Source organism: Taudactylus pleione, unplaced genomic scaffold (assembly GCF_031769625.1).
Source record: "Taudactylus pleione unplaced genomic scaffold, aTauple2 ptg000015l, whole genome shotgun sequence".
Classification (NCBI taxonomy): Eukaryota; Metazoa; Chordata; class Amphibia; order Anura; family Myobatrachidae; genus Taudactylus; species Taudactylus pleione.
The window spans coordinates 8152273-8179097 of record NW_028284417.1 but is presented as its reverse complement, the minus strand read 5'-3'; the positions used below and the strand labels follow the sequence as shown (position 1 = coordinate 8179097).

At 44.1% G+C, this 26825-nt stretch overlaps 1 protein-coding gene across 5 annotated transcripts in view; it reads left to right on the top strand.

The window, feature by feature from the left end:
• Positions 1-26825, top strand: part of FILIP1 (filamin A interacting protein 1) — a 216174-nt gene that overhangs the window by 163318 nt on the left and 26031 nt on the right. For all 5 annotated transcript variants that reach the window (XM_088471516.1, XM_088471542.1, XM_088471507.1 and 2 more), the window contains one exon: positions 5913-6091. In XM_088471516.1, the coding sequence (XP_088327642.1) occupies positions 5913-6091 (179 nt within the window). The remainder of the gene's footprint in view (positions 1-5912; positions 6092-26825) is intronic.

Here is a 26825-nt window from a genome sequence, read left to right as displayed (position 1 = left end):
TTCCGTATGGAGGGCTTAGCGGATGTACCCTTCCTACTCGATTTGTGGAACAAAATAGACCTCATTACTGTCCTCTATCAGTGGACAGTAATGGTTTTTGGGCTATCCAATGCCCCTTACACATTCACAAGCCTTATGAAGGCAGTAGTTACACACCTCCGTCAGATGGGAGTCCGCTGTATAATTTACCTGGATGATCTCCTGGTGGCCCACTTTAACCAGGACTCCCTTTTACTCCACAGGGACCTTATACTGTCGCTCCTACGAAATCTAGGGTTTACCATATATCTCGAGAAATCTATGTTAAGCCCTTCACAGGAAATCATATTTCTGGGATTCTTGATAGATACCCCTTCTTTATCAGTAGCAGTTCCCCCAGAGAAGTGGAGGGATATTCAAAACTTTGTGTCTCAAACCCTCGAACACCAATTCTTAATGAGGGATTTAACCAAAGTTATTGGCAAATGAGTGCCTTAGATCCAGGGTTTCTCCATGCTCCCCTGGTATGCAGGCACTCTCAGAACCTCCTCTCAACTCTCCTTCGACGGACAAAATCCTCCTAGATCCCAGAGTTTGCAGAGAGATCTGAAGCTGGACAGCCCTTCCCCTACCCTCTCCCAGACTTCTGCTTCCTCCTTCACCGGACATAGTCATCATGTCAGACGCATCTCTTTCAGGCTGGGGAGTGTATACAAAACACAAAGCAGTAAGAGGAGAGTGGTCAGCTCAAGAATCGAAAGCTCATATGAATCTATTGGAATTGAATGCTGCCAGGCTAGCTCTTTCTGCACTAGTCCCACCAAATTCCCGGGGATATCTGTCCAGCTCTGCCTGGACAACAGGACCGCAGTTTCTTATCTCAACAGAATGGGAGGCACTCGATCCCTAATTCTCTGCCAAGAGGCAATAGACATCTGGAACTGGGCAGTGAAGCGATCCATACTCCTATGCGCAATATACGTTCCAGGAGAGCTAAATGAGTTAACTGATTCCCTATCCAGGAAAAAACTCACACTGGATCGGGCAACTCTGAAACTGGAGGTGTTTCTCAACATTGTGAAGACCTTTGGACAACCACAGGTGGACCTGTTTGCAATTCCGTCAAACACTCAGGTTCCAACCTTTGTCACCAGAATCTGGACTCAAGGGGCCATGCACATGGATGCAATGTCCTTCCCATGGACAGACCTTCTTTTTCCTTACGCCTTTCCCCCTCCGGCCATACTACTGAATGGTCCTTCACAAGATCAAAGCGGACAAGATATCGCAACTCATTTTAGTATATCCCGTCTGGCCCTCCAGAGTTTGGTTCCCTTTGATCACACCTCTCCACAAAGGTCCCAAACTTCCCCTAGGCATGTCCAGAGATTGCTTCCAGGGGACAACAGACCTCCTACAGGAGCTTCCCCACTGAATGTGGATAGCGACATTACTCGGTTGTTGACCGCTACTAACCTCTCGGCTTCATCTATGGCCTTGATAAATGCATCTCTTAGACCCAGAACAAGGTCCAGATACCAATCCATAATCGATGAGTTTATGTCCTGGCGGGCTGCTCAGGCTCTGCCTTCCGGCTCTCTTTCCGAACCTAACTTAGCCCTAGATTTCCTAGTTACTAGGGCCCTCATTCAGAGCCGTACGCTCTGAGCAGAGCGCACGCTCTGAATGAGGGCCGCTCTCCATAAAAATGGAGCGTCCTCCTGGACGCTCGTATAGCTGTGGGTCACCACCCACAGCCTATACGAGCGTGCAGTTTGATGGCCGCGATGGTCGTGACCATCGCGACCATCGAAACTGCGAGCCGGAGCCTGCGGTTGAGGTTTTCAACCGCAAGCCCCGGAGTGATTTTGGCTCTATCAGAGCCAAAATCACTCCCACTGACATCACTAGTGATGTCAGTGGGCCGGCTTCTGATGGGAGCCGTTCCCGTGGGAACGCCCCCGTCAGGGAGGCACGCCCCCGGCACGCCCACCAAAGGGGGCGTGCTGTCAATCAACATCGACAGCACGCCCCCTTTGATCAGACACAACGAGCGAAGGACTTTCCTTCGCTCGTCGCGTCTGGCGCATGCGCACGACGGAGCTCCCTCCGTCGTGCGCATGCTCAGTGCAGAACATCGACCCACTTGCGAGCGGACAGCCGCTCGCGAGTGGGTCTGAATCAGGGCCTAAGTTCGAGTCAGGCCTCGCTTCTGCCACAATACGATCATATGGCTCGGCAGTGGCTCTTCTTATTCCAGGCCTCACTTAAGTAGTCTATACCTTAGACTACTTAAGGGTATTTTCTTGTCCAGGCCTCCATGTCCACGTTACTCTGCCACCTGGGACATTAACCCCTTTTTCAATTTTTCTTGCCACTATTCCTTCTACGGCTGACATCCCTAACCTTTCAAAAAACCTAGCTTCACTCCTAGCACTGGCATTTGCAGACAGAGGAGCGGAACTCTCTTTAATACACACATCAGAACCCTGGATGACAACCACTCCACTGGGTTTCCATATTGTTTTGAGAGGACACACAAAGACCAGTTCCATTCAGTCCCCTCTGGTAGAGTTTGATCTACTTAGAGACCAGTCAGACCCAGATCTTTGCATAGTCGACTGCTTATCATCGCACATCTGCGCATGTGTATGGTTCACAATGCGCCTGCGCAAGTCAGTCACTGCGATCTAGAATCAAGCGCTCGTAGTACACAGACTGGACGCTACTTTGAGTGACAGTGGCGTTTGTGGGTGGTAAAAAGGGAAGGTGCTTGTGAATGGGGGAGTGGTGCTGCGAACGCAGGCGTATCTGACTGTCAAAACGGAATTTAATGGGCATCCATAATTAGCAAAGGTGCGTCATGGGTTCGTCATATGACGAGGCAGCAGGTGTAATTTTACCTGAAGCACTTGCATTGCTTGCGGTAGGGTAGAGCTCCCACAAACACTGTGAGTGCTTCTATGGCTCTCGATGTTTCTGATGGTTTTAAACACTTCCTGGAGATGACGTTAGCTGCGGGCGGCAAGGGGGCGGCATTACACTATTTTGCTATCGCACAGCCATAGACATATACTCACAAAGACATAGAGGGCGTCCTTATGCCTTGCCGCACGATCATGCTATTAGAAGACCTGGCCCCTTTTTGATGCGAGCGAGTGCAGCTTAGCATCTGGGTCTGAATCAGGCCCAGAATTCCTTAGAGCAACCACCAGGTATGTGGTAGTCTAGCCAGCAGCTGTTGCTAGGTGGCAAGCCTCCCGATGAACAAACACTAGTTTGCAGGAATCTATGACCCGCAGACTCTCTATGTTCTAGGGAATAGGATTGCCACCTAGCAACAGCTCCCACCCAAGCCACCCTATACTTTGCTAAGTCTGCTGGCTTTAAGCTCTAATGTCAGTTATGAGTTATACCTGACCTCTCCTTTACTTTCAGGCGCTCCAAAGGTCCAGAAGAAGCAGCAGCAGTCACAGCTACCTAAGGATCAGAAGTAGTTTTATCCTTATCTTCTACACTCACCACAAGTTCACAGGAGTTTAAGACTATGTTCCAGTTTCAAGTCAATATAGGAGATCGTTCTTCCTCCATTCCCAGTTGCCTTCCTGATTACCTTATACTACAGTTTGCTAGTTTCTAGTAAACGTAATGTTTCTGCATCAACATAGGCCCTCATTCAGAGCCGTACGCTCTGAGCAGAGCGCACGCTCTGAATGAGGGCCGCCCTCCATAAAAATGGAGCGTCCTCCTGGACGCTTGTATAGCTGTGGGTCACCACCCACAGCCTATACGAGCGTGCAGTTTGATGGCCGCGATGGTCTTGACCATCGCGACCATCGAAACTGCGAGCCGGAGCCTGCGGTTGAGGTTTTCAACCGCAAGCCCCGGAGTGATTTTGGCTATATCAGAGCCAAAATCACTCCCACTGACATCACTAGTGATGTCAGTGGGCCGGCTTCTGACGGGAGGCGTTCCCGTGGGAATGCCCCCGTCAGGGAGGCACGCCCCCGAAACGCCCACCAAAGGGGGCGTGCTGTCAATCAACATCGACAGCACGCCCCCTTTGATCAGACACAACGAGCGAAGGACTTTCCTTCGCTCGTCGCGTCTGGCGCATGCGCACGACGGAGCTCCCTCCGTCGTGCGCATGCTCAGTGCAGAACATCGACCCAATTGCGAGCGGACAGCCGCTCGCGAGTGGGTCTGAATCAGGGCCATAATCTCCTGTCTCCTTTGTTCTTAGGTTACAGAAATTAGGGTGATTTCACCCTTACCAACTTCTCTCTGGTTCTAGTCGGGATTGCCATCTGTAAGCTTCCATAAAATCTAACAGGGGGGGGCGTGGCTCAGCCCTTTATACTGAGCGCGCGCACGTGCCCAGCGTGTGTGCGCGTCCATGATGTGCGCATGCTTATAGTGCCTAGGACCTGCGATTCGCAGGTCTCCTGAGCCACACTCTCCCCCCTGGCTGTGGAGAAGGTAAGTGAAAGTTTTCTTTCACTTTACCTTCTCCGCGATCTGCACCTAACCCACCAGCTGTTGCTAGGTGGCAATCCTATTCCCTAGAACAAAGAGAGTTTGCTTGTCATATGTTCCTGCAAATTAGTGTTGGCAAACTTTCCACAAGTTCCTGGACATCAGCAGACGGTATGTTTTGCCATTCCGCCTTAAGCACCGAATTTTCTGTATACCAATCCAACGTCACCCTGGAAACATGACAGGTGGCATTGTCGTCCTGATAAAAACATTTGTTGTTTCCGTAAAACTGCAAGTGCAAGTGGCCACACCCCCTTGAGCTAAAAAAAACAACAACAACAACACTCTTACAGTACCCCCTAGCTGCTGTATGGGTCAGAGGAGGGAGGGGGAGAGCGGAGACGGACCTGGGCCCCTGCCGGGCCCCTCTAGTAAGCCTGGGCCCGGGTAATAGTACCCGCTCCCCCTCTCAGCGCCCCTGAGTGCATGGTCCTCTCTACGAATTGTTTTTGTCCAAACCACCACATTAGTGGCCATTTGGAACTTGTGTGCAATGGTATGCATGGGACCATTTCACTTGAGCGGGGGCTGTTCAATCACTTTTGTCTGCATAGTGTATTTGCAGTTCAAAACATACCTGTGACGCTGCAAGTTCATGGCTGTACTTATAAGTGTATGTCTATGTAGCAAATTGTGGCTACTCTTAATCGGGCACATACTGTGTGAATTATGTATAATACTTTGTGCAGTTCAATAAGGATAGCAGTTTATTTGTTAAGTAACCTCCAAAACTATGGTTGTTATAGGATAAAGTCACACACAGTTGTGGACTTTTATTGGGTTAGTGTTTTTAAATGTGCAAAATATACAGAAAATTACCTGTTTTTAAAACATACTGTATCTCCTATCATACCATTGGCTATATACACAAAGTACAATGACAATATTTAAAAAAAGAAAAAAAAAAAAAAAATATATATATATATATATATATATATATATATATATATATATATATATATATAATCTTTATATATCTTTACCTCCATCTCAGCAGTTGAAATGACACTAGTCAAACTAAACAACTGACATTGGGAAGCCAGATCCTCCACATACATACAACTACCTTCATTAAACTTAGTTTCTATAGAGGCACATTACACACATCTACTGTTATTACTGTTATCCTCTTTATGAAATTAAGGGGTCTATCCCAACTGTCATTTTTCAAACACAGCCTGAGAGATGGCAGTTAGGAGCTGATTGGTTGGCATCTTATCATTTTTCACTCTGTCTCCTAACACTGCTTAGTAAATAGACCCCTCAGTCCTGAAAAGTAAAAACACATATGACATCATTGACCTGAAAACATTTACACCATGGCCAATAAACACTATTGTGTGAATGTGGTTATAAAATAAAAATAATTTTATTTTTTTTCCCTCAAATTTATCTAGTTGGACCGACTTGAAGAAAAGCAGAAAGAAACATACCGACGCATGTTAGAGCAGCTACTTCTGGCAGAGAAGTGCCATCGTAGAACTGTCTATGAACTAGATAATGAGAAGCGGAAGCACACGGACTACATGAACAAGAGTGATGACTTTACCAACCTGCTCGAGCAGGAACGTGAAAGGTAGGCGCAGTAAATAAATGAAACTTTGATGGTATGGATCACACTTGGCATGGAAATTCTTTGTAGAAGTAATGTTTGTATTACCTTTATACTAGTGACTCAGCCCTCTGCATACAGTGAAGGCAGCCATTTTGACAATTCACAGAGTTATATCAGGTGACTCAGTGTTTGCATTCTGCTTCATATTTACAGGCTGCATTCTCATTAGTATTTGTTCAGCTCTTTATATATGTTCATATTTAATGGATTCTTAGTTACTATAATGATATGTTACTAAGGGCTCTATTTACTACAATCCACATATTGAATGCAGATTGTAGAGTGATATTATTGACTTAATTCGCATTGCGAATTCAGGCAATATCACAGGGATTTACTACAAATCCCTTGCAGGGACAGAGCTTGCGAGAAAGCTCTGTCCCTGCGAATCCCATCCGCACACTAGTCACAAAAAAATACCGTGACAAAGTGCCCGCGCATGCGCCGACCGGCCGCCGCTGCTACCCCTCACCTGTGCTAAGCCCCACCCCCTGCACTAAACCCCGCCCTCTTGATCGCGGACCCCCCTCCTTTAATAGCACTTACCTGCATGATCCGGACCTCCGGTGATGTCCTCCATCTGTCCGGTCAGGTGATATCCCATACTGCACTGGGACCCGATCACATGATGACCGGACCGCAGTGCACTATGGGAGACCAGCTGACCGGAGGGGAGACATCACCGGAGGCCCGGTCACTGGTCCCTGGAGTCAGGTGAGTAAAAAAAAATTTTGACAATTTTTTTTTTCTTTTCTTTTACAGTAATCAGCTTGCGGTCTGTTTAGACCACACTGCTGATTACTGGGTCCAACTCCGGGCTCTGCTCTGCCTTTTAGAGCAGAGAGGGAGCCCGGTAACCGGGGGAGACCCTGGATAACTCCACTTCCAGATGGCGTTATTATCACAGGGCTTTCCCCGATATTTTTTTACAATTTATTTTTAGTAACTTTGGTCAGATCACATTTCCCATTACAATTATGGGAAATGCGATCTGCTTACTAAAAATAAGTGATACTTAGGGGTTGGAGTAGAATTTTACGAATTCTACTCCAATTGCGCTATAGTAACTGTAGGTGATACTAAAATAATGTGAAAAGGGTGTGAAAACACCCTTTTTCACTTTATTTTAGTAAAAATGACGTTAATAGAGCCCTAATTCTTGTGAGATCTGTAAGGACATGTTGGAAGACACCTTTTATGATGTATTGCTATTGCAAGGAAGTGCTACAGGAAGGACCTGTTTTTATTCTAGAGACTTATTGCATCCCCAGACTACAAGTCTAGAAATTAGAGTTTGGAATGGTGGGACATTTCATTAGAAGGGCATGGTATTGAATGTAAGCAGCCATTTTAGAAAAAGTTTGGATTAGTAGGGTACTTTGGAGTGAGCAGTTGGTGAGATGAGAAGAGCCTTTGCTCATAAGTTGACTCCAGGCTTTCTGAGGATAAATAACAAAATCTGTACAGGCTAAATATTAAGACTTACCTTCCAACATTGTAAATTTCCAAATCACGTCACATTCAGGATGTTACCACATAAAAATATGTGTGGCCATGCTGCCTGAGGGGTGTGTAGCATTTTTAGAAGCGCTAAGTCGCCCGCAAGCTCTGTCCCCTAAAACACACTTGAATTGCAGCATGCTCCAGAGACACTTGTCCTTTGGGTGTTTGGTACACACTCACCAGGATGAGCCTAAACATAACTCCCAAACTGTCCCCGACAAACTGGGTATGCCCTTCTAAAGTTGGGAGGAACCAACTCAGGGGGCTGCGACCTGCAGTGGCGGGCTGGGCCGGGGGGCAGGGTGCCATGTGCCCCCCGGGCCGCAGCTTCATGCGGGCAGCGGGCCGGTGCAGTCTGTGTCACTGTGACACAGACTGCACCGCGTGTGTAGCGCTGACCGGACGGAGTTCGGTCAGCGCTACACAGCACAAACACACAGCCGCCGGAGATGGCAGCTGTGCGTTTGCTGTAATCAGCAGCCGCTGAGAGTCTGTCAGACTCTAATCGGCTGCCTCTGCTCCCACTGCGGGAGCCATCTTCAGGCTCCCGCAGTGGGTAATGGGAGAGCCGTCGTCATGACGAAGTCTCTCCCATAATGCAAAGCGGCCAGAGGAGCCGGTGGAAGCGTCGGGACCAGGAGCGGGAGTTTCAGGTAAGTGTTTTTTTTTTTTTTTTTAAGTCTCTCTCTCTCTACTGGGGGCACTACCAGGGGGGGGATTACTATGGGGGCACTACCAGGGGGGGATTTATATGGTGGCACTACTAGGGGGGGATTACTACTGGGGGCACTACCAGGGGGGGATTACTATGGGGGCACTACCAGGGGGGGATTTCTATGGGGGCACTACCAGGGGGGGATTACTACTGAGGGCACTACCAGGGGGGGGGACTACTACTACTGGGGGCACTACAAGGGGGGGACTACTACTACTGGGGGCACAAGGGGGGACTACTACTACTACTGGGGGAAATACAAGGGGGGGCTACTACTGGGGGCACTACAAGGGGAGGGGACTACTACTAGGGGCACTGCATAGGGGGGAGGGGACTACTACTAGGGGCACTGCATAGGGGGGAGGGGACTACTACTAGGGGCACTACATAGGGGGAGGGGACTACCACTGGGAGCACTGCGAGGGACCACTGCTGGGGGCTCTATATAAAGGGCAATACTGGGGGTACTGCATAGGGGGGAGACTACAACTGGGGCCACTATTTAAGGGACATTGCATAAGGGTTACCACTATTGGGGGCACTGCATGGGGCAGTGGACTGCTACTGGGGGCACTGCATAGGGGGTACCACTATTGGGGGCACTATATAAGGGGCTTACTACTGGGGGCACAAGGGGCACTGAACAAGGGGGACCAATACTGGGGCACAAGGGGCACTGCATAGGGGGGATCACTACTGGGGGCACTACTGGAGGCCTGCATAAGGGTGTTATCTCCTGTGGCACACGGGGGCACTGCATATGGGCACTACGACAGGGGGCTGCCCCTAATCTTTATTTTTACCTTACATTAATCCCATATGGACCCGCCTCCTCCCTGAAACACTTGAGGGCGGGCGGCGCCGTAGCACGCACGTTCTTCGGGCACCCTGGCTACACGCTACTCCTCTGCCAGGGCCGCCTGCATGCATTTGCCTCCCAGGCTAAAAGTTGCCAGCCAGCCCCTGGCGACCTGCATGATCAGAGAAGCAAAGCCCAAACCTTCGTTCAAGAGTCCCTGGTGACATTAATATAGAGAAAAAGAAGTGCTGATAAACCATAAAGATATTTTTTCTACTAAAAACAAATAATATATTTTTTTAATAGAATAAATATTATTAGAAGCTACCAGTGCTTTCTTTTCTCTTTATTGTTTATATCTATTGTTTTGTGGTCAGCACCCCATCTAGAAAGCAGCAGTTATTCCTCATACAACATACATATACTGTATTAAGGACATACATTAGTGCCAGTTACTGTGATATTATTGTTGTCCCTGGTGAAAACCAGCCCTGCTATTGGTAACACAAATCTCAGTTGATAGTGAAAATCCATCAAATCTGTCCAAGAATCGTGACATCCCCTCATGTATTCAGGTTTTTTTAAGTTATATCTTAAGCTAATGTCACAGAATTAAGCTATTTATGTATTAATGTTAGTAATTTTATTATTTACCATCCACTGATAATTTCACTCACCTTTTTATTTCTTACTTGTCAAATTACCCTTAGTTATCCAGTACTATCTCTAGTCAGATTCACCCAATCTAACAAGCAAATATTTGTTAATGTTTCAATAGCCATCTCTTCTATGCTTAGTCATGCTCTGCACTATAAAAACAAATGTAAGACAGCTACTGCTGTTACATGTCCTGCTCTTTTATAAAGAATCAAGTGATGTAACATCTATAATAATGCTTAATAACACAGGTATTTCTTCTGTCTGAAAGGGTCGACGCGGGTCAAAAATCCCGGGACCTTTTCCCAGGAATTAACCAGGGTCGGAGACCCGGAAATTTCAAACCGGGATGAACCTTTCAGACAGAAGAAGTACTGTATTATTCAGCAAATTACCAGGTTGAAATGTTTCACCCGGGAGGTACAGGCAGGGACTGGCAAAACAACCCGGCACGCAAATGCCAGGTAAAAGCCGGGATTTTGTCTTTTTCCTGTCTGAAAGTGGTATAATAGATGCAGAGAAGGATACATTTAGAATAATATTTTTGCAGAGCTCCGTTGAAAGTTTTAATGGTTTTGATCAGCAATTTACCGGGTTGAAATGTTTGACCCAGTAATTTGTTTTTCTGTCTGAAAGGGGTATTAGAGAGACTGAGGGGTCTATCTACTAAGCAGTGTTAGGAGACAGAGTGAAAAGTGATAAGAAAGTGATAAGGTGCCAGCCAATCAGCTCCCAACTGTCATCTCACAGGCTGTGTTTGAAAAATGACAGTTGGGAGCTGACGGGGGGGGGGGGGGCACCGTTTGACCTGGGTCCCTGCAGGGCCCCTCCAGCAAGCCCTCTCTATTGTTTACTAAGATATACTTAAGGGCATAGCTATACACAAAATAATTATACTAATGCACTAATTTGGCTTCTAGAATAGGATAATGGTGTGTGTCATTTTCCCTGCAAGTCATTGACTATTGGATGTGTCAATCAGGTATATATATGATATATTTTCGCCAAGAGTTTGCATCTATGATGTGATTTGAGACATATAAGAATTTAATTGTTTAATATAGTGTGATTTGACACGTACATGAATTTGTTTGTTTGTAAGTGGAGTATACCTCTGTCTACTCCTGTTTAAGGTGTTTTCATTAAAAGTTAAATTTGATTTAACATCCATTCATTACATCAGATTATCAGAACATCAGAATCAAAGAGAGCCCCCAAAAAACAGGTTTTGTCTTTTTTGCCTTCATGCAATAAAAATATATATGTGTCACACAATTCTTTTAGGTGCACCACCAACATAGGGTCATCTAATATACTTTTGGACTGATAGACCATCACGTTGGCTCTTGTGAAATTTCCTCTTTTCCAAATTTTTACTGGTGCGGACTCATCATCTATGTCATAAATGCCATTCCAGTCACCCTGCTAGCCAGAAGTTGGGGCCGTGAAGCTGCGACGGTGCCACCAACAGAATCCTGCACTATGGGCCTGATTCAGAGCCGCTCGTAAGCGGCCGCTCGTTCGCTCTGAGCGATGTTCGCACAACTGCGCATGCGTATGGGTCATAATGCGCATGTGCAAACCAGTCATTGCGGTCGGAAATCGTGCGCTCGAAAAACAGCGAGGGGCTACTAATTTGATTGACAGAATGTACCGTTTGTGGGTGGCAACGGGAAGGTGCTTGAAAACGGTGGAGTGGAGATCCGAACGCAGGCATGCCTAACGGTAAAGGTAATGGGGGTGCATAATTAGTAAAGGAGCGTCATCGACCACGTCACTTGGTTGTCTTTTAGCCTGAACTGCTCGGAGTGATTGCGGTAAGAAAAACCTACCACAAGCACTGCGAGCAGTTCAGATGCCTTTCGGTGTACCCGATTAATATAATAAATACTGGAGATGACGTGTGATGCGAACGGCAAAGGGGCGTCTTTACAAAATAGCAAGCGCATTTTTTGTTCGCTCGCTCAGACATAGAGGCATCAACAAACCGCAAAGAGCAAGCGCTCAATTATAATAGCCGGCCCCTTTTTTGGAACGACCGTCCGCAAATAGCGTCCGGCTCTGAATCAGGCCCTATGTGCAGCGGGACCGGTTGCACACTCCTAGTTACAGCCCTGCAAGACACCATACTGTAGAACATAGGACGACACACTATTTCTACCTTTAATCCAGAAGTCCATCCTTACAACCCCACGCATCTCTCATATTCTGTAAACAAATGACACAGGCATTGGTATAGAATAGCATAGAGCCTATGGGGTGTATTTATCAAATAGCCCTGAAAAGTTATGTTTTCTATTACCACTCACTGAATAGATTAGAAAATATTTGGGGGCTATTAATTGAAAAACATCATTAGGGCAGCTGAGTGATTCTCAGCTCCCCGATATTAGTGGCATGCAGCAGTACGCAGTATCGTGGGCCAATCGGGAGTCCTTCGGAGCATGCATGATCTGGTATTGGTGGGTCACACATGCGCACTGCACCTGGAGATGATCTTGAGCTTCCAGGTGCAGATTCGTTCAAAGCTAAAAATATAACTAAAATTGAATTGTTTAAAATTGAAAAATAAAAGTTGGAATATTATATTGAGTAGAATAAATGCATTACTGATAATAATGCATTTTTCTCTGTATTGCATCTGATATCACCAAGTCTCACAGCTGTTCTTCTTAAATATGGGTTAGCTAAATTCCCATACTTTGACATCACATCCAAGCTTAAATGCAGAAAATAAGTGCATCATTTGAATATCTGCCATAAATTTAACACACGGGGTAAACCGTGTCAGACTTACCAATCTGCCAGTCTCTGGAAAACTGCAGCCAAAGCCACCAAAAAAAAGGCCTGTTGTGACAGATGAGATACCTCAATATCTAGTCATTCTGAGGGAAAGTAATTTATGTCTAAAAATGTTTTTATGGCTGTATAAATGGTGCCCACATCATACAATAAAAAATGTTGCTCAAGTCATAAAAATATTTTAATACCAATAAGCAATAAATGAATAGTGCTGCTTTAATATAATTATTACACAATATTGTTCTCTTCATAAACTTAAATTAAATACAAATAATTCCCCCTTATTATATTAATAAAATAATATCTCCCCCATAAGACAATTATCAGTGGCATCTGCCTGTTTAATAAATACATACATTGCCCTCATTATAAATGAATACTGAGTCCTCTCCTTTTGTTTGGCCAGAAACATGTGGCTGTTTCACAACATATTTGTGGTGTTTCTTCCCATGGGCTTTGACCAAAACCGCAGCGGTTTGGACATTTGTAAACCGATGGACATCAATGGTGGATTTCAAAACCGCTGAATAGTAAATTCACTGGTTTGGTGCTTCAAACTGCGCTGATGTCTAGTGATTTCAAACCCCCAGTAAGCGCAGTATCCAATTAGCCCCGAACATTGTTCAGGCGCTAATTAACCCCCGTGAACGGCAAAAAACGAGGATTTTTCGCAGATTATCCCCGATTTTCGCAGATTTTTTTTTCACCCTATTCTATTATTTCAGTCAAACTAATAGGATAGTTCTCATAAAAATACATAGGTGCTGCGATAAGCTCGCGGACCTATGTGTTTTAGCTTTTTTTCAGGTGAAAAAGCGGCAGTAATCGTGGATTCTTTTTCGGAACACATCAGGTCCCGAAAAAAAACTCCATAAGTGCCGTTGTCAGGCCGACTTCGGGGCTAATTAGCCGTGGTAATTTACCTCGGCTAATTGGATACCCCCCTAAATTTCTCCCAAAGTCTCACTGACAGTTTACTATTCTGCTATTAAATGTAGCACTAATACTGAGTATCCACTATTCCTGCATTTTGTTTTATGATATAACTATTGTGTGATCTAGTATCAGTTTTATCATACTGCACATATTGCTATTGGCATGTAGTCATCACTCACTGAGCATATATTATTTGTTTTATTGTTAAAGACATTTTTTATTCCTGTACGCCAATGATAATGTTATCGAGAAAAAAGTTCTGCGAGACTAAAGCATTTCTTTTGGCCATCCCATCATTTGCAGTAAATTGCAGAGGAGACTTTGGGACCATGAAAACACACTTTTCATAGTACATAGTAAACATTATAATTGATTATGAAAGTCAGCAGGGCTTTAACCTTAAATACTTAATCAATCATGTTCTCTTGGATGGTGCATTCAAAATCTTCCTCTAATCTCCTTCTCTTGTCCCTTATAACCTCCCCTCAGCAAACTGCGTACTGGCTGAGCTGTGATAAAACATTCTTCTGCCTTTAGTCATCCTGGCACTGAGATACTTCTGGCTGCTCTTCCAGTGATGTAATGTTGTAACTGCATCACCTGCAAAGGAAACTGATCTGCAAGCAATAAAGAACACAGTTACTTTAAAGTAAAATTGTGTAATTGATGTAAGCAGGCTTAAGGCTTGTTCTGTGTTTGTTACTTGAGCCTCTTTAGCTTCCTTTTAGAGGAAGAAACAGAACCAAACCAGGTTATAAGTTATAACTCTTCCACAGCTTGCTGAGTTTCTAAACATTTCAGAATCCCCCCACGCAGATGCTACCTGCGTTATGTGGACAGTCAGTGAAATGGACACATATACTGTATGCAGATTATGGAAACCTGTTACAAATACATTCTGCTAAATAACAAACTTAATCTAAATTCTTATTTAGGAATTAATAAATCACATAGGACTCTATTTATTAACATTATTTTTACTAAAATAAAGTGAAAAAGGGTGTTTTGACATCCTTTTCACATTATTTTAGTTTCACCTACAGTTACTACAGGGCAATTGGAATAGGATTCGTAAAAATCTACTCCAACCCCTAAGTATCACTTATTTTTAGTAAGCAGATTGCATTTCCCATAATTGTAATGGGAAATGTGATCTGCCTGGTAGTTGCTAAAAATAAATGGTGAAAAAAATACCTAGGGAGGCCCTGTGATAATAACGCCAACTGGAGGTGGCGTTATCCAGGGTCTCCCCCGGTTACCGGACACCTGCTCTGCTCTAAAAGGCAGAGCAGAGCCGGGAGCTGGCCCCAGTGATCAGCAGTGTGGTCTAAACAGACCGCAAGCTGATCACTGCAAAAGAAAAAAAATTGTAAAAAAAAAATGAACGTACCTGACTCCATGGACTGGTGGTCGGGGCTCCGGTGATGTCTCCCAGTCTGTTTAGCTGGTCTCCCGTGCTGCACTGCGGCCCGGTCATCAGTGCAGTATGGGATATCAGCTGACCGAAGGACATGGAAGACATCACCGAAGGCCCGGATCATGCAGGTAAGTGTAATTAAGGGAGGGGAGGGTCGCGGGGTGGTCCGCGATCGCAGGGCGGGGCTTAGCACCGGGGGCGGGGCTTATCGCCAGGGGGTAGCAGCGGCGGGCGGTCGGCACATGCGCGGGCACTTTGTCACTGTATTTTTTCCGAAAATACCGTGACTAGTGTGCGGAGGGGATTCGCAGGGACAAAGCTTTATCGCAAGCTCTGTCCCTGCAAGGGATTTGTAGTAAATCCTTGTGATATTGCCTGAATTTGCAATGCGAATTCAGTCGGTAATATCACACTACAATCTGCATTGCAAATGCGGATTATAGTAAATAGAGCCCTTAGTATATTAAACATGAGGGAGCTGGTTTACAAACAGGTATCGTAATTTTAACTCCTGAGCATGATGATCTAGATACATCAGCTCAGCTCAATGTGCGACCCAACTCTACGCGTTCATGAGACACTTCCATAAGCTGTGTAAGAGTGGAAATACGACACTCGAGATGTTGCCATGTTTGGAATGTCGACATAATGTCAATATTTTAAATATTAAAAATAAAGTTGACATGTTCAAAATTAGGGTTGGGCTGTAATTAGGGTTAGGGTTAAGATGCAATTACTGTTACGGTTAGGCTGCAATTAGGATTAGTTGTAGACTGACTGTCGATTTTCTGAAAATGTCAACATTATACCAGTGTAGCTATTGTGGATGTTGACTTGGCCTCTGTCAACATTCTTAACATGTTTACATTATGGTGTTGACATAATAAATGTCGACATACTGCATGACTAGATATAATATCACGCCCGGGGTATATTTACTAAGCTCTGGAAAATGATAAACTGGAAAGTAATGAACTACCAGCCACTCACTCCTAAATGTCATGTTACAGGCTGTATTTGAAAAATGACAGTTGGGAGCTGATTGGTTAGTAGTTTATCACTGTTCAGAGCTTAGTACATCCCCCCCAATGTGACATCCAAAGTCCAACCTGATATCACTTATATACTACCATTTACACCAAATTCATCCCTTTTCAGAGTGGAAATGGCTGTTTGGCACAGCAAGGTGCCAACATCCGCCAACGAAACTCTCACATCACAAACGCTGTCAGCTTGCTAGTTTTGCAGAAATTTTAGGAGCAAAATCAAAAGGATTTTTAAGAGCAGAGCAGGATAGCTGGCACCAAGTCATCTATGGCTATGATGCCTCTGCGTAAAACTGTAGCTCTCTACTTACTGCAGAAGGAAAACTAAATGTAACCCCTCACTAAGTGGAACTAGTCAAGGCCACCTTGATCATTCAAGACACCACTGCTTACTTATATAGATTTTAGCTATTCTCTTATTAGTTGATTCGGCACAATGAGCCTACCACCATTTCATGATTTAAACTTACGACTGGAACCAGGGGCAGATCTAGACATTTCTTTTAGGTGGGGTGAGGGGGATTTAATGATTAATTATGACTCCTTCTCTTTCTGTATTGGCACCTCCCCTTTCTGGTCCCAACGCCTCCATTGATTATTACAAAGTATATGTTTATGTATTCATTATGTGTTTAGCGCCAGCAGCCATTTCCCTGCTCCCCTCTCCCCCAGCTATCTCCCTGCTCCCCCCTCCCCCAGCCACCTCCCTGCTCCCCCCTCCCCCAGCTATCTCCCTGCAACCCCCCTTCCTGTCCGAGAGCAGAAGCCATTCTCCCCTTTGTGCAGGGGCAGAAGCAGCCATCTCCCTGCTCCCCCCTCCCCCAGCCATTTCCCTGCTCCCCCCCTCCCCCAGCCATTTCCCTGCTCCCCCCTCCCCCAGCCATCTCCCTGCTCCCCCCCTCCCTCTGTCCAAGGTCAGCAGAAACCATGCCCCCCTCTCCTCTGCGCGGGGGCAGTAGCAGCCATCTCCCTGCTCACCCCTTCCCCAGCCATCTTCCTACTTCCCCTCTTCCTCTGCCCGAAGTCAGCAGGAACCATCCCCCCTCTCCTCTGTGCGGGGGAAGTAGCAGTGGTGTAGGGTGGAGGCTGTAATGTCTTTCTGCACAGTGTCAGTAGTGTACAGATAGCGCCACTCTGCAGGGATGACAGTCTCCGGTCAGTCCTGCAGCAGGGTGCGGGGATCCGGCTGTGCTCTCTGCCTCCTTGGCTCCCCGTATTACACAGGCTCCGATCACAGCACAGGCTGGGCACAGCCTGCTCAGCTCAGTGCATGATGAGGACTGTGCTGGGAGGGGGATCGCACCAATCGCCCCCCCCCCCCCCCCCCTGGATCCGCCACTGACTGGAACTACATAAGGCTGACTGCAGATAACACAAAATTGGGAAATGCCTAGCAGAAATCAGTCCTGTGCTGTGGGAACTTTCTCATAAGGTGACACTAAATTCTTGTTACTATTCTCAAAACATGAAAGGTTGGATTTTATTAATGCATGATCCTAGTGATGGGCAACCTGATACTCTTATGAGGCCACACTGGGTCGCACTCTAACCTTCAAAGGGGCCTCACATTCTCCTTAATCTCAGTATTGGAAGAAGACATATGTCTGTCTTTTCGTCAAGTGTTATAAATATAAACTATAACAAACAAATATGACAATAAAGCAAGAAGGAGCTGGGGGCTGCAGGACAAAGCTTGGAGGACTGCATTTGGCCTAGGAGCCACCTGTGCTCATCTGCATTATCCTGTACTGAAGGAATGCTGGTTTTTCTGTAGCCATACACTTTAAGGCAAATCATGTGCACTATTTCTGGATGGCGATTTGATGATCATTTATCAGGCAGCTTAGGTGGCAGATGATACTCCCATGGTTATAGACAGCTGCTTGTCATACGAATGACTGATGGCATTTTGCACTTTGATAATATGTAAACGTTAGCATAATGGAAGTTGTGAAGCAGCTGTTGCAATCACATAATTTGTGTGCAATGAGAAGACTTGTACATTGGAGCACTTGTGCTGTGCTGATGGTGGTGTCACACAAGCCTGAACTGCTGCACTCGTTAAAGCAGGGGTGGCCAAACTCAGTCCCCGAGATCTACTAACAGGTCACAGTTTCCAGGTCACCCAGCAGGTGCACAGGTGTAGTATTTACTCACTGACATTTTGAAAGATCCATAGGTGGAGCTAATTATTTCACTTGTGATTCTGTGAGGAGACCTGGAAAACGTGAACTGTTGGTAGCTCTCGAGGACCGAGTTAGGCCACCCCTGCTTTAAAGCATCCAGGAGACAACACTGCTTTTTAAATAAAGAAAGAAAGATGCTGCCCTTTTGAAATGAATGGATAGAGGGTCTATTTATCACACATAGCCAAAAACTTCCAGATTACCATTCTGTACTGCCACTTATTGCACTGATACAGAATGTTGTACTGCCCTCATTTATCAAAGTTCAACCCATTGGTGATCTCTTGTGAAGCTGGGGCCTCCTGCAATGTTGTTATTCCTATTACTGGTAGCCTACCACTCCCAATGGGGATCCAGCAAAGCCTTTTTGGTCCCGTTGGACCCCACTGACTAGTTCAACTAAAGTCATCATCAGATGGGTTTGATTTGCAGTGAATGATAAGCTTTTTGCCACTTGACTAAAGGTGGGTACACATTAGAAGATATGTCGCCCGACCAGGCAGATTGGGCAACATATCATCGACATCTGCACGTATGTACGCACTATGTCGGCTCCTGTGTTTCCGTAGGGTCATTCACCGCATTAACAGATCTGCTGTACATGCTGCTCAATCAGTCAATACGATGAACGACCCCATGCGTGGTGAACTACATATCGTGCAGTCGTTCACCAGATTCTGCGGTGTGTACAGACCGCACGATATGTCGTCTGTCGCATCATAGGTCGGTTGGGTACATAGGTCATCTAATGTGTACCCAGCTTACGTTCGCCATTTCCATAGCGGTCAATGAGGATGGCAGCTAGCAGCTCAAAATGGGTTGGCATCATAGAAATCTGTGATTTGTCCAGGTTAATCTACTTAGACATTGTGTGAAGCGTTGATAGAGTGAAAGCAGTAATTTTTGCAGGGATTTAGGCTGGTCACTGCTTGATAAATAGATCCCTTTAACTACTGTGTATCACATGGGCAGAGTTTTTTTTCTAAAAGCTGTGAAAAGCTGCATTAAGGGTCAGCAAAATATCAACTAAAGGATAAGGTGCATACACACACAACGATTTTTTGAACGACTATCGTTAAACGATATCGTTTAACGATAATCGTTTGAAAAAATCGTTCACTTTCTGAGTCAAACGATGAACGATTATTGTTCATGCGCGTTCACGTTTGTAGTTTGTAGTTCAGTCAGACTTGTCATCTCAACGATTTTCATTAAGTTAATAAGCAAAAATCATTTGTAGTTCATAAAAATCGTTCATTACATTTAAATGAACATAGTAAATGAACAACTTTAGTAAACGATTTTAGTTCATTTTTTCAAGGTAGAAAATCGTTTACTAAAATCGTTCATTAACTCAATCGTTGTGTGTATGCAGCTATAGACATACTTTGGGCCTGATTCAGACCCACTCGCAAGCGGCTGTCCGCTCGCAAGTGGGTCGATGTTGTGCTCTGCGCATGCGCACGACGGCGGGAGCTCCGTCGTGCGCATGCGCCAGACGCAACGAGCGAAGGACTTTCCTTCGCTCGTTGTGTCTGATCAAAGGGGGCGTGCTGTCGATGTTGATTGACAGCACGCCCCCTTTGGTGGGCGTGCCGGGGGCGTTCCTCCCTGACGGGGGCGTTCCCACGGGAACGCCTCCCGTCAGAAGCCGGCCCACTGACATCACTAGTGATGTCAGTGGGAGTGATTTTGGCTCTGATAGAGCCAAAATCACTCCGGGGCTTGCGGTTGAAAACCTCAACCGCAGGCTCCGGCTCGCAGTTTCGATGGTCGCGATGGTCACGACCATCGCGGCCATCAAGCTGCACGCTCATATAGGCTGTGGGTGGTGACTCACAGCTATACGAGCGTCCAGGAGGACGCTCCATTTTTATGGAGGGCGGCCCTCATTCAGAGCATGCGCTCTGCTCAGAGCGTACGGCTCTGAATGAGGGCCTTTATATGTTATTAACCTGGCACACGAAAGATTGAAACAGCTGCTGAAAAACGGCTTAGATGCTAAGTAGAGTAGTTCAGGCAGGTTTTTTATGTCAGCATTTTTTGTGAAATCTTAAAGAGTTTCTTTCCTCTGCTGCTATTCTGCTAAGTGAAAAGCCTTATAATAGCACAATCTGTGGTGTGTGTGTGTGTGTGTGCGTGGAGAGGTGGGACTGATCCTGCTGAAAAACTATTAAATATGGCACCTATCAGGAGTGCATTGGCATCACAAGACCATTAATGCATTTAAACAAAGCAAAAAAAAAATTATATATTTTCTAGGTAGAAGGGGCTGTCCCCGACATTGCTCTGTTTCCTGTTTAATGGTGACTGGGATCAGCCTCGCTATTACTATACTGCATGCATCCGCAGAATACTGATCTGTCACTCCCCCTCTGGCTTCTCGTTTTCCCCGCCGCCCCTCCCACCTGCCCCAAACTCGCCACTACACTAATGGCTTGTTAATGGTTATACAGCAGTTCAATCACACTGCTCACCAGATGTTGTGTGGCTTCTAAGAAAAAGTTGGTTGGGGCTGTCCAAGCCCAAGCACAGAGCACACAGGTGCACACACCTGTAAAGGGCTACAACTGTGCTTGACACTGACTTTTGGCTGTGCTGCTAAAACATTCTTTATACTAATTATAATGGACAGTTTTTTGTTGGTCCTGAAGGTTTAGTATACGATTGGGTGACATCAAAACTCTCCTGCTTATTCTCCAAGGAGGGAAATATTTATAATTCTCTATATTATCTCTCCTGACACTGATGTACCAAGGACCCCACTGATATGTGAATTCTGCCTGTGGCACCTATTTTTCTATCTTCGCTTCCCCTCATTGTAAAAGCTAGTTACGCCACTGACCAAAACCCTTAATATACAGTACAGACATTATGTTCAATTCCCATTACATATGGACACTGGAGCCCACAGTACTAAACTAAAGGTTATTATATTTAAGTGCATATTGAGCATATTTATCAATATTATTTTTACTAAAATAATGTGAAAACGGGTATTTTCACACCCATTTCACATTATTTTAACATCACTTAAATGTATCAAAGGGCTTTTAGAGCAGTTTTACCCCCCACCCCAAAAAAAAAACAAAAAAACCTATGCCCTTAAATTCGCATTATTTTAATAAGCAGATTGCATTTACCATACTTGTAATGGGAAATGTGATTTGCTCAAATTTACTAAAATAAAATTGAACAATAATAACAGGGGGAGCGATAATAACACCACCTGGAGATGGCGTTATTGGGCCTTTCCCCCATTTTACTGACTTCTGCTCTGCTCTGACAGGCACCTGTGATTAGCCTTAAATAGAACACAAGCTGATCACAGTGAAAAAAAAAACTATTTAAAGTAGAGAATGTCAATGTCCCGTCATTTGACGGACTGCCAACAAGCTGTGTATGTATATGTAATTATAATAATGCTTTATTTAATAAAATTGAAGAACATAGGATTGTACTGGTTATTAAAGTTATGAACAGTAAAGATGAATAGGCTGCGCTTTCCTATGATTACTTTGCACTATCAAGGGGCTGCTGGAAATACGTAAGGTACCCCACCTCCTACAAAAATGGAACTGTTTTTACAAGAGGAAAAACAGCACTCTCCAAATGGGACATACAGTATAAAGGGTTATTTGAAAAAAATATTTATTTATTTATGGATTGTAAATCCTTGTAAGTGGAATACTTGAATCCAACACTAGAGGAAAGTACTTTCATGGTCATATTATGACCAGAATACAACATTGTATCACTAGATTACTAAAGAGATCCCTGTATAATTTGTGTTAGAGATGTGCACGGACCCATGTGTTTTGGTTTTGGCAAAACCACCCTCAAATGTTTTCCTCAAGTGTTTTGGTTTCCTTTTAGTTTTCTTTAAAAATTGATAAAAGCTAAAATCATGTAACTTGGACATCTTTTTGTTTCTATAGTATTATTAACATAAATAACATTCATTTCCAGTAAATTGTGACCACCTTAAGGCACCTGAAATCATGAGGGAGGGACTTAAATGCAATCCAAAATACTCAAGATCCAAATTTTACATCCGAGTTTTGAACTTGGTGAGAAGACACTAGTCGGGACTTGGTGCAGAGTTAGGATGTGTTCAGTTTTCAGCAAAACCGAACCGCTCATCTCTAATTTGTGGTCAATGCAGCACAATTTGACCAGTAAGCTGACCCTATTTTTCATGCTTACAATGCTGCTTCATTTGTCTAGTATACAATGCTGCATCAGTTAACCCAAGGATTATGCATCCTGGCTCTTGGTGCCAGTGAAAAAGTTCTTACGCCTTCCAGTTCCCACAAACTCCGCACAGTTATGATTTGCAATGCTGGCATGCTGGCAGTCTATCTGGCTGTGAAATACAACAGCCATTCCAAGTTCAATAAACTCTAATTGGCTGCATGAGTCCCACAGAGGAGAGGCATCCAGCAATACTACCAGTGGCAGTGCAGGTTGGTCCTTGGTGCCCACAGTGTAGCGCTTCTCACATGTGACCAGTTTGTGCTGGTAAATGTTATGGTGGCTGCAATAAAATCTCTGATGCTAACACTTGAGATCCAGGGTATGTTACTTATTATATACCTGTGACATATTTTAATTCTTAGGCTTTAGCTCCACTTTAGTTTACTGTGAAGACGGCTGGTGAATGTGTTTTCACAAAAATCTCATTAAGCTGTACACCTTGGAAACAGCCAAGTCCTTAGGACTTTTCACAGGCACCCAATGGACAAAGCTACAGAAGGAAAAAATCAGCACCAGTGACAAAGAAAAAGCTTTCCAGTCTTGTACTTGTAGTAGTAGACTTGCCCTGGAGATTTGTCTATGTCATTCTTCAAAACATGTAAAACTGCCTGATAACTAATAGTCCAACAAGATCTTGGAGTAAGTGTTCGCAGTCTAATTTGAAATGACATTTGCCATTTCTGGTTGGGATCCAAACATATCTTAGAAGAACTGGATGTGTTTCAAAACTGTCAACTCTTGTACTCCCTGGTGGGATTAGATATAAATAACGTCATGTGGTATTTCTTCTAAGACTTCCAAGAAAAGACAGTACTATAAAACAAATTAACTGTGTAATGTGTCAGACATAGAATTAACCAAATGCCTATGTACAGTTTGACAAATCATAGCAAAATATATTGCTATCATCATTCTTATCACTCTACTGTCCTTTGAACATGAGATCGCCAGTTATACTTAAACAATTGGTTGATACTAGGTAAACGGAACAAGCAGAAAAGCATCCTTACGTGCAAATTGTTTGTCAAACATAATAGTTTCCTAGTGCCTGCTAAAAGTTTACAATAACTCTGTCTCTTCACTTGATTTCATGTGCTTTTGATTGATAAAGGTTATCTTTTGTAAGGATATCTGGAAAACATGCAGCTTAAAATAATCCATTGTTCTAATGTCTACTAATAACGAAACAAAACTAGTAATGGATATAAATGCATTATGCACATTAGTACACACTTTTCATTTTTCCTTTATGTATGCTGACGTCTCTAATTTTCTGAACATTTCAATTAACTTATGAGACATTTCTGTTCGGTACTAAAGAAGGTTAATTTTCCATGGCTGGCAGTACACCAAAACCCTGAAGTGAATGTTTTCTTATTGCTTTAAGTCAATCTTCTTCAATGACGGCTCCCACTACATCATCTGAATGGAACCTGGGAGTTTACTTTGGAATTAACCCTTTCTTTGCCACAGGGGGCTTCTGTGTGTGGTGCATCACCAAGGCTAAGATCTTGCCTCCTATTGGCTTGCTGTGTGATGGAGGGGACACACAATGGATAATGGTGCGTCCAGAGCTGCTGGGCTATGCTTTCCTCCCATTCCAATGACCTTCTTTGTGAAGACTGGAGGAAACAAAGAATTGATTTGCAGACTGTTTTCTTGCTGCATGGAACCATGTGCTCCTAGGCACCAATAACACATACTGTAGGCCGTTTCATTGTTACAACACTCAGAATACTTTGGTGGTGAGAGCTGTGTGTAGATCATTAGCAGCACATCATTCAGCAAAGTAGACAGCAACGTGAATTCCATGTTTTGCTTTCTTCTATAATTCTTGTCTCCTCCTCCCCCACTAGTGGGGATGAGCTCCTACCAGTATATGTTACACAAATCCCTCTATTCATTGTATAGTGGAAACGTGTGGATGTTGTTAATGATTATTTTGTATCTTACCACCAATAAATCTGTTACAAACATTAATGCTGCAAACATTTGTGAATCAGCAAATCCCTGTGTTGTGCAGAGGGTATAAGCACAGGTTTATGGTAACAAATATTACATCACCTTGTCTGCCTGCAGCTACTACTTAAACACGCAACACTGTAGACCTAAAATATGTAGATGATTTCTCATTCTTTGCAAAATAAATTATACATAAGAAGTAACAAGTAACAAAAATAGAATTAGGATATAAGATTTCAGAGAGGACTTTTTTTTACATCCAGAAATGTAACTTGTGTTCTTATGGCATTATTGCCATTTGCCTCACTGTACAAATGGGTTTTAGAGGAGTTTCAGAGCTATAAGTATTATTTTTTTGTTTGGGGGCTTGGTGCTCCTCCCCTCCTGAATGAGCACAATAATGAAGCATGTAAGAAGGGATGACATCATTAGTCAGTGGTCCCAGCTCCTATGTACAGCCTTCCCCTCTTATTGTCCTAATGACATGGTTGGAATGTGATGGCAAAGTCTCTGGAGAACAGGAGCCAGGAAGCGTATTGTTAAGGTTTCCGTGGAGAGTCGGTATGTCTTCTGCACTATCTGCTGGCTGATTGCTAAGGTAGGGAAAGTTAAATGGAGCAATATGAAACATGCTCCTTGTGGACTTGTCTGAGCTCTTTTGTCCACAATATCCTTTCCAGATAACTTTGTTTTGCAGCGTGAACACAGCAAGCTGTACTTGTGTGTAAGGACAGAAGATGCATAACAGTAGCAATAGGAATGAATGGTTGAATCTATTTTTGCTTCTCAATTACTTTGAAATCTATTACTGTTCATTATACTACAGTCCAAATGTTTGTATGATAGAAACCTAAACTAATGTTCACAATCATTCTATGGTATCGTAATATTTGATGTAAATTGTAACGTATTTTACTATTAGTTTTTTACAGTATTTTCTGTTTTCTGCATTTTAACCAAACAGATCTTGTTTAAAAAATCTACACAGTAACATACTTTTTCTTCAGTTATTATATAATGGGGTATATTTACTAAAGTGCCGGTTTACAACCAATCAGATTCTACTTATCATTTATCTAGTACTGTCTAGAAGATAATAGCTAGAATCTGATTGGTTGCTATGGGCAACATCTCCACTTTTGTAAACGAGCACTTTAGTAAATATACCCCAATATATGCCACTAAACGTAACGTACGCTCAGTCTCATCTGTCCCTACTTACAGTAATATTGAAAAGAATAACTTAAATTGTTCTTGTGTGCTTATGTGTACTTAGGTACATGTATGATGAAAATTAAAAAATTAATCTAAAACCATGTGCATACATTTTAAATCAAGTATTAATAAACAAAGCAAAACACACAATTTACATAGGCTGCTTCAGGGGTATAAGGACACGGTACATATTTTACAATTAATCTCTTGCTGTTTCACTAAAAAAAATAATGTATGGTTTATTCTTTTTCACTGCACTCTGATTAATGGAGTGCTACAAGTTATGATCTGTTGTTGCACAGTTCTTTAGTTTACCCAATGACCCAATGTTGCAAGTACATACAGCTCAATGACAGCTTTGCAATCAGAATAGACAAGCATACCTATGATTGAGTTTTAATATGTGAACATCATCTAATATTCATGTGGTCTGTCTAATTCTCTATAAGCGGAACTGTGTGAAGCCTCAAGAACAATATTACTGTAGCTAACAAGTTACAGGACAGTTATCTAGAGAACTGCACATAAAGGGCCTGATTCTGATTTGACCTCTGGGCCTGCTTCAGCTTAGGATGGATTTGCAAAGCTGCATACAAGCGGCTTTGCAATTTTGTCCTTGCAAATATGGTAATGCAGCAGGAGGCATCACACACCTTCTGCATGCATTACTTATCCGAGCTGCATTGTACAACACAGCATCGGATAATCTGCAAGAACATCGGCCAGGTAAGTGACCAATAGGGTCATGCAAGCCGGCCGCTGCAGATAAGAGAGAGAAGACAGGTAATATCCGTCAGTCGACAGAGATCCTGGTCTCTTCCCTCCCCCTCAACGGTGGCGACACGCTTCCGTTTCGGGGAGATGGAGGCCGTCGCCCCCTCTCGCACACAAACGGCAGCAGACTATCAGTCACTCACAGTCTGCTGCCGCTCTGTGTGTGAACACGCATGACCTGTACTGCACATGCGCAGTAAGGGGCGGGTGCCTGCTCAGAGTCTAGAATTGCTGAATCAGGCCCTCTGTACGCGGATGTAAACAGACAGTCTTTGCATGCATTCTGCTTGTAGATTCACAGACCTAGCATGAGCACTGAGTCTCACATTAGCCTCAGTTAGAAAATCAGCCACATCCATGACTGCTTGCAACTACCGCCACATTGCATGCGATCAGGGGTGCCGAGAGGGGGGGAGTGGGTACTAA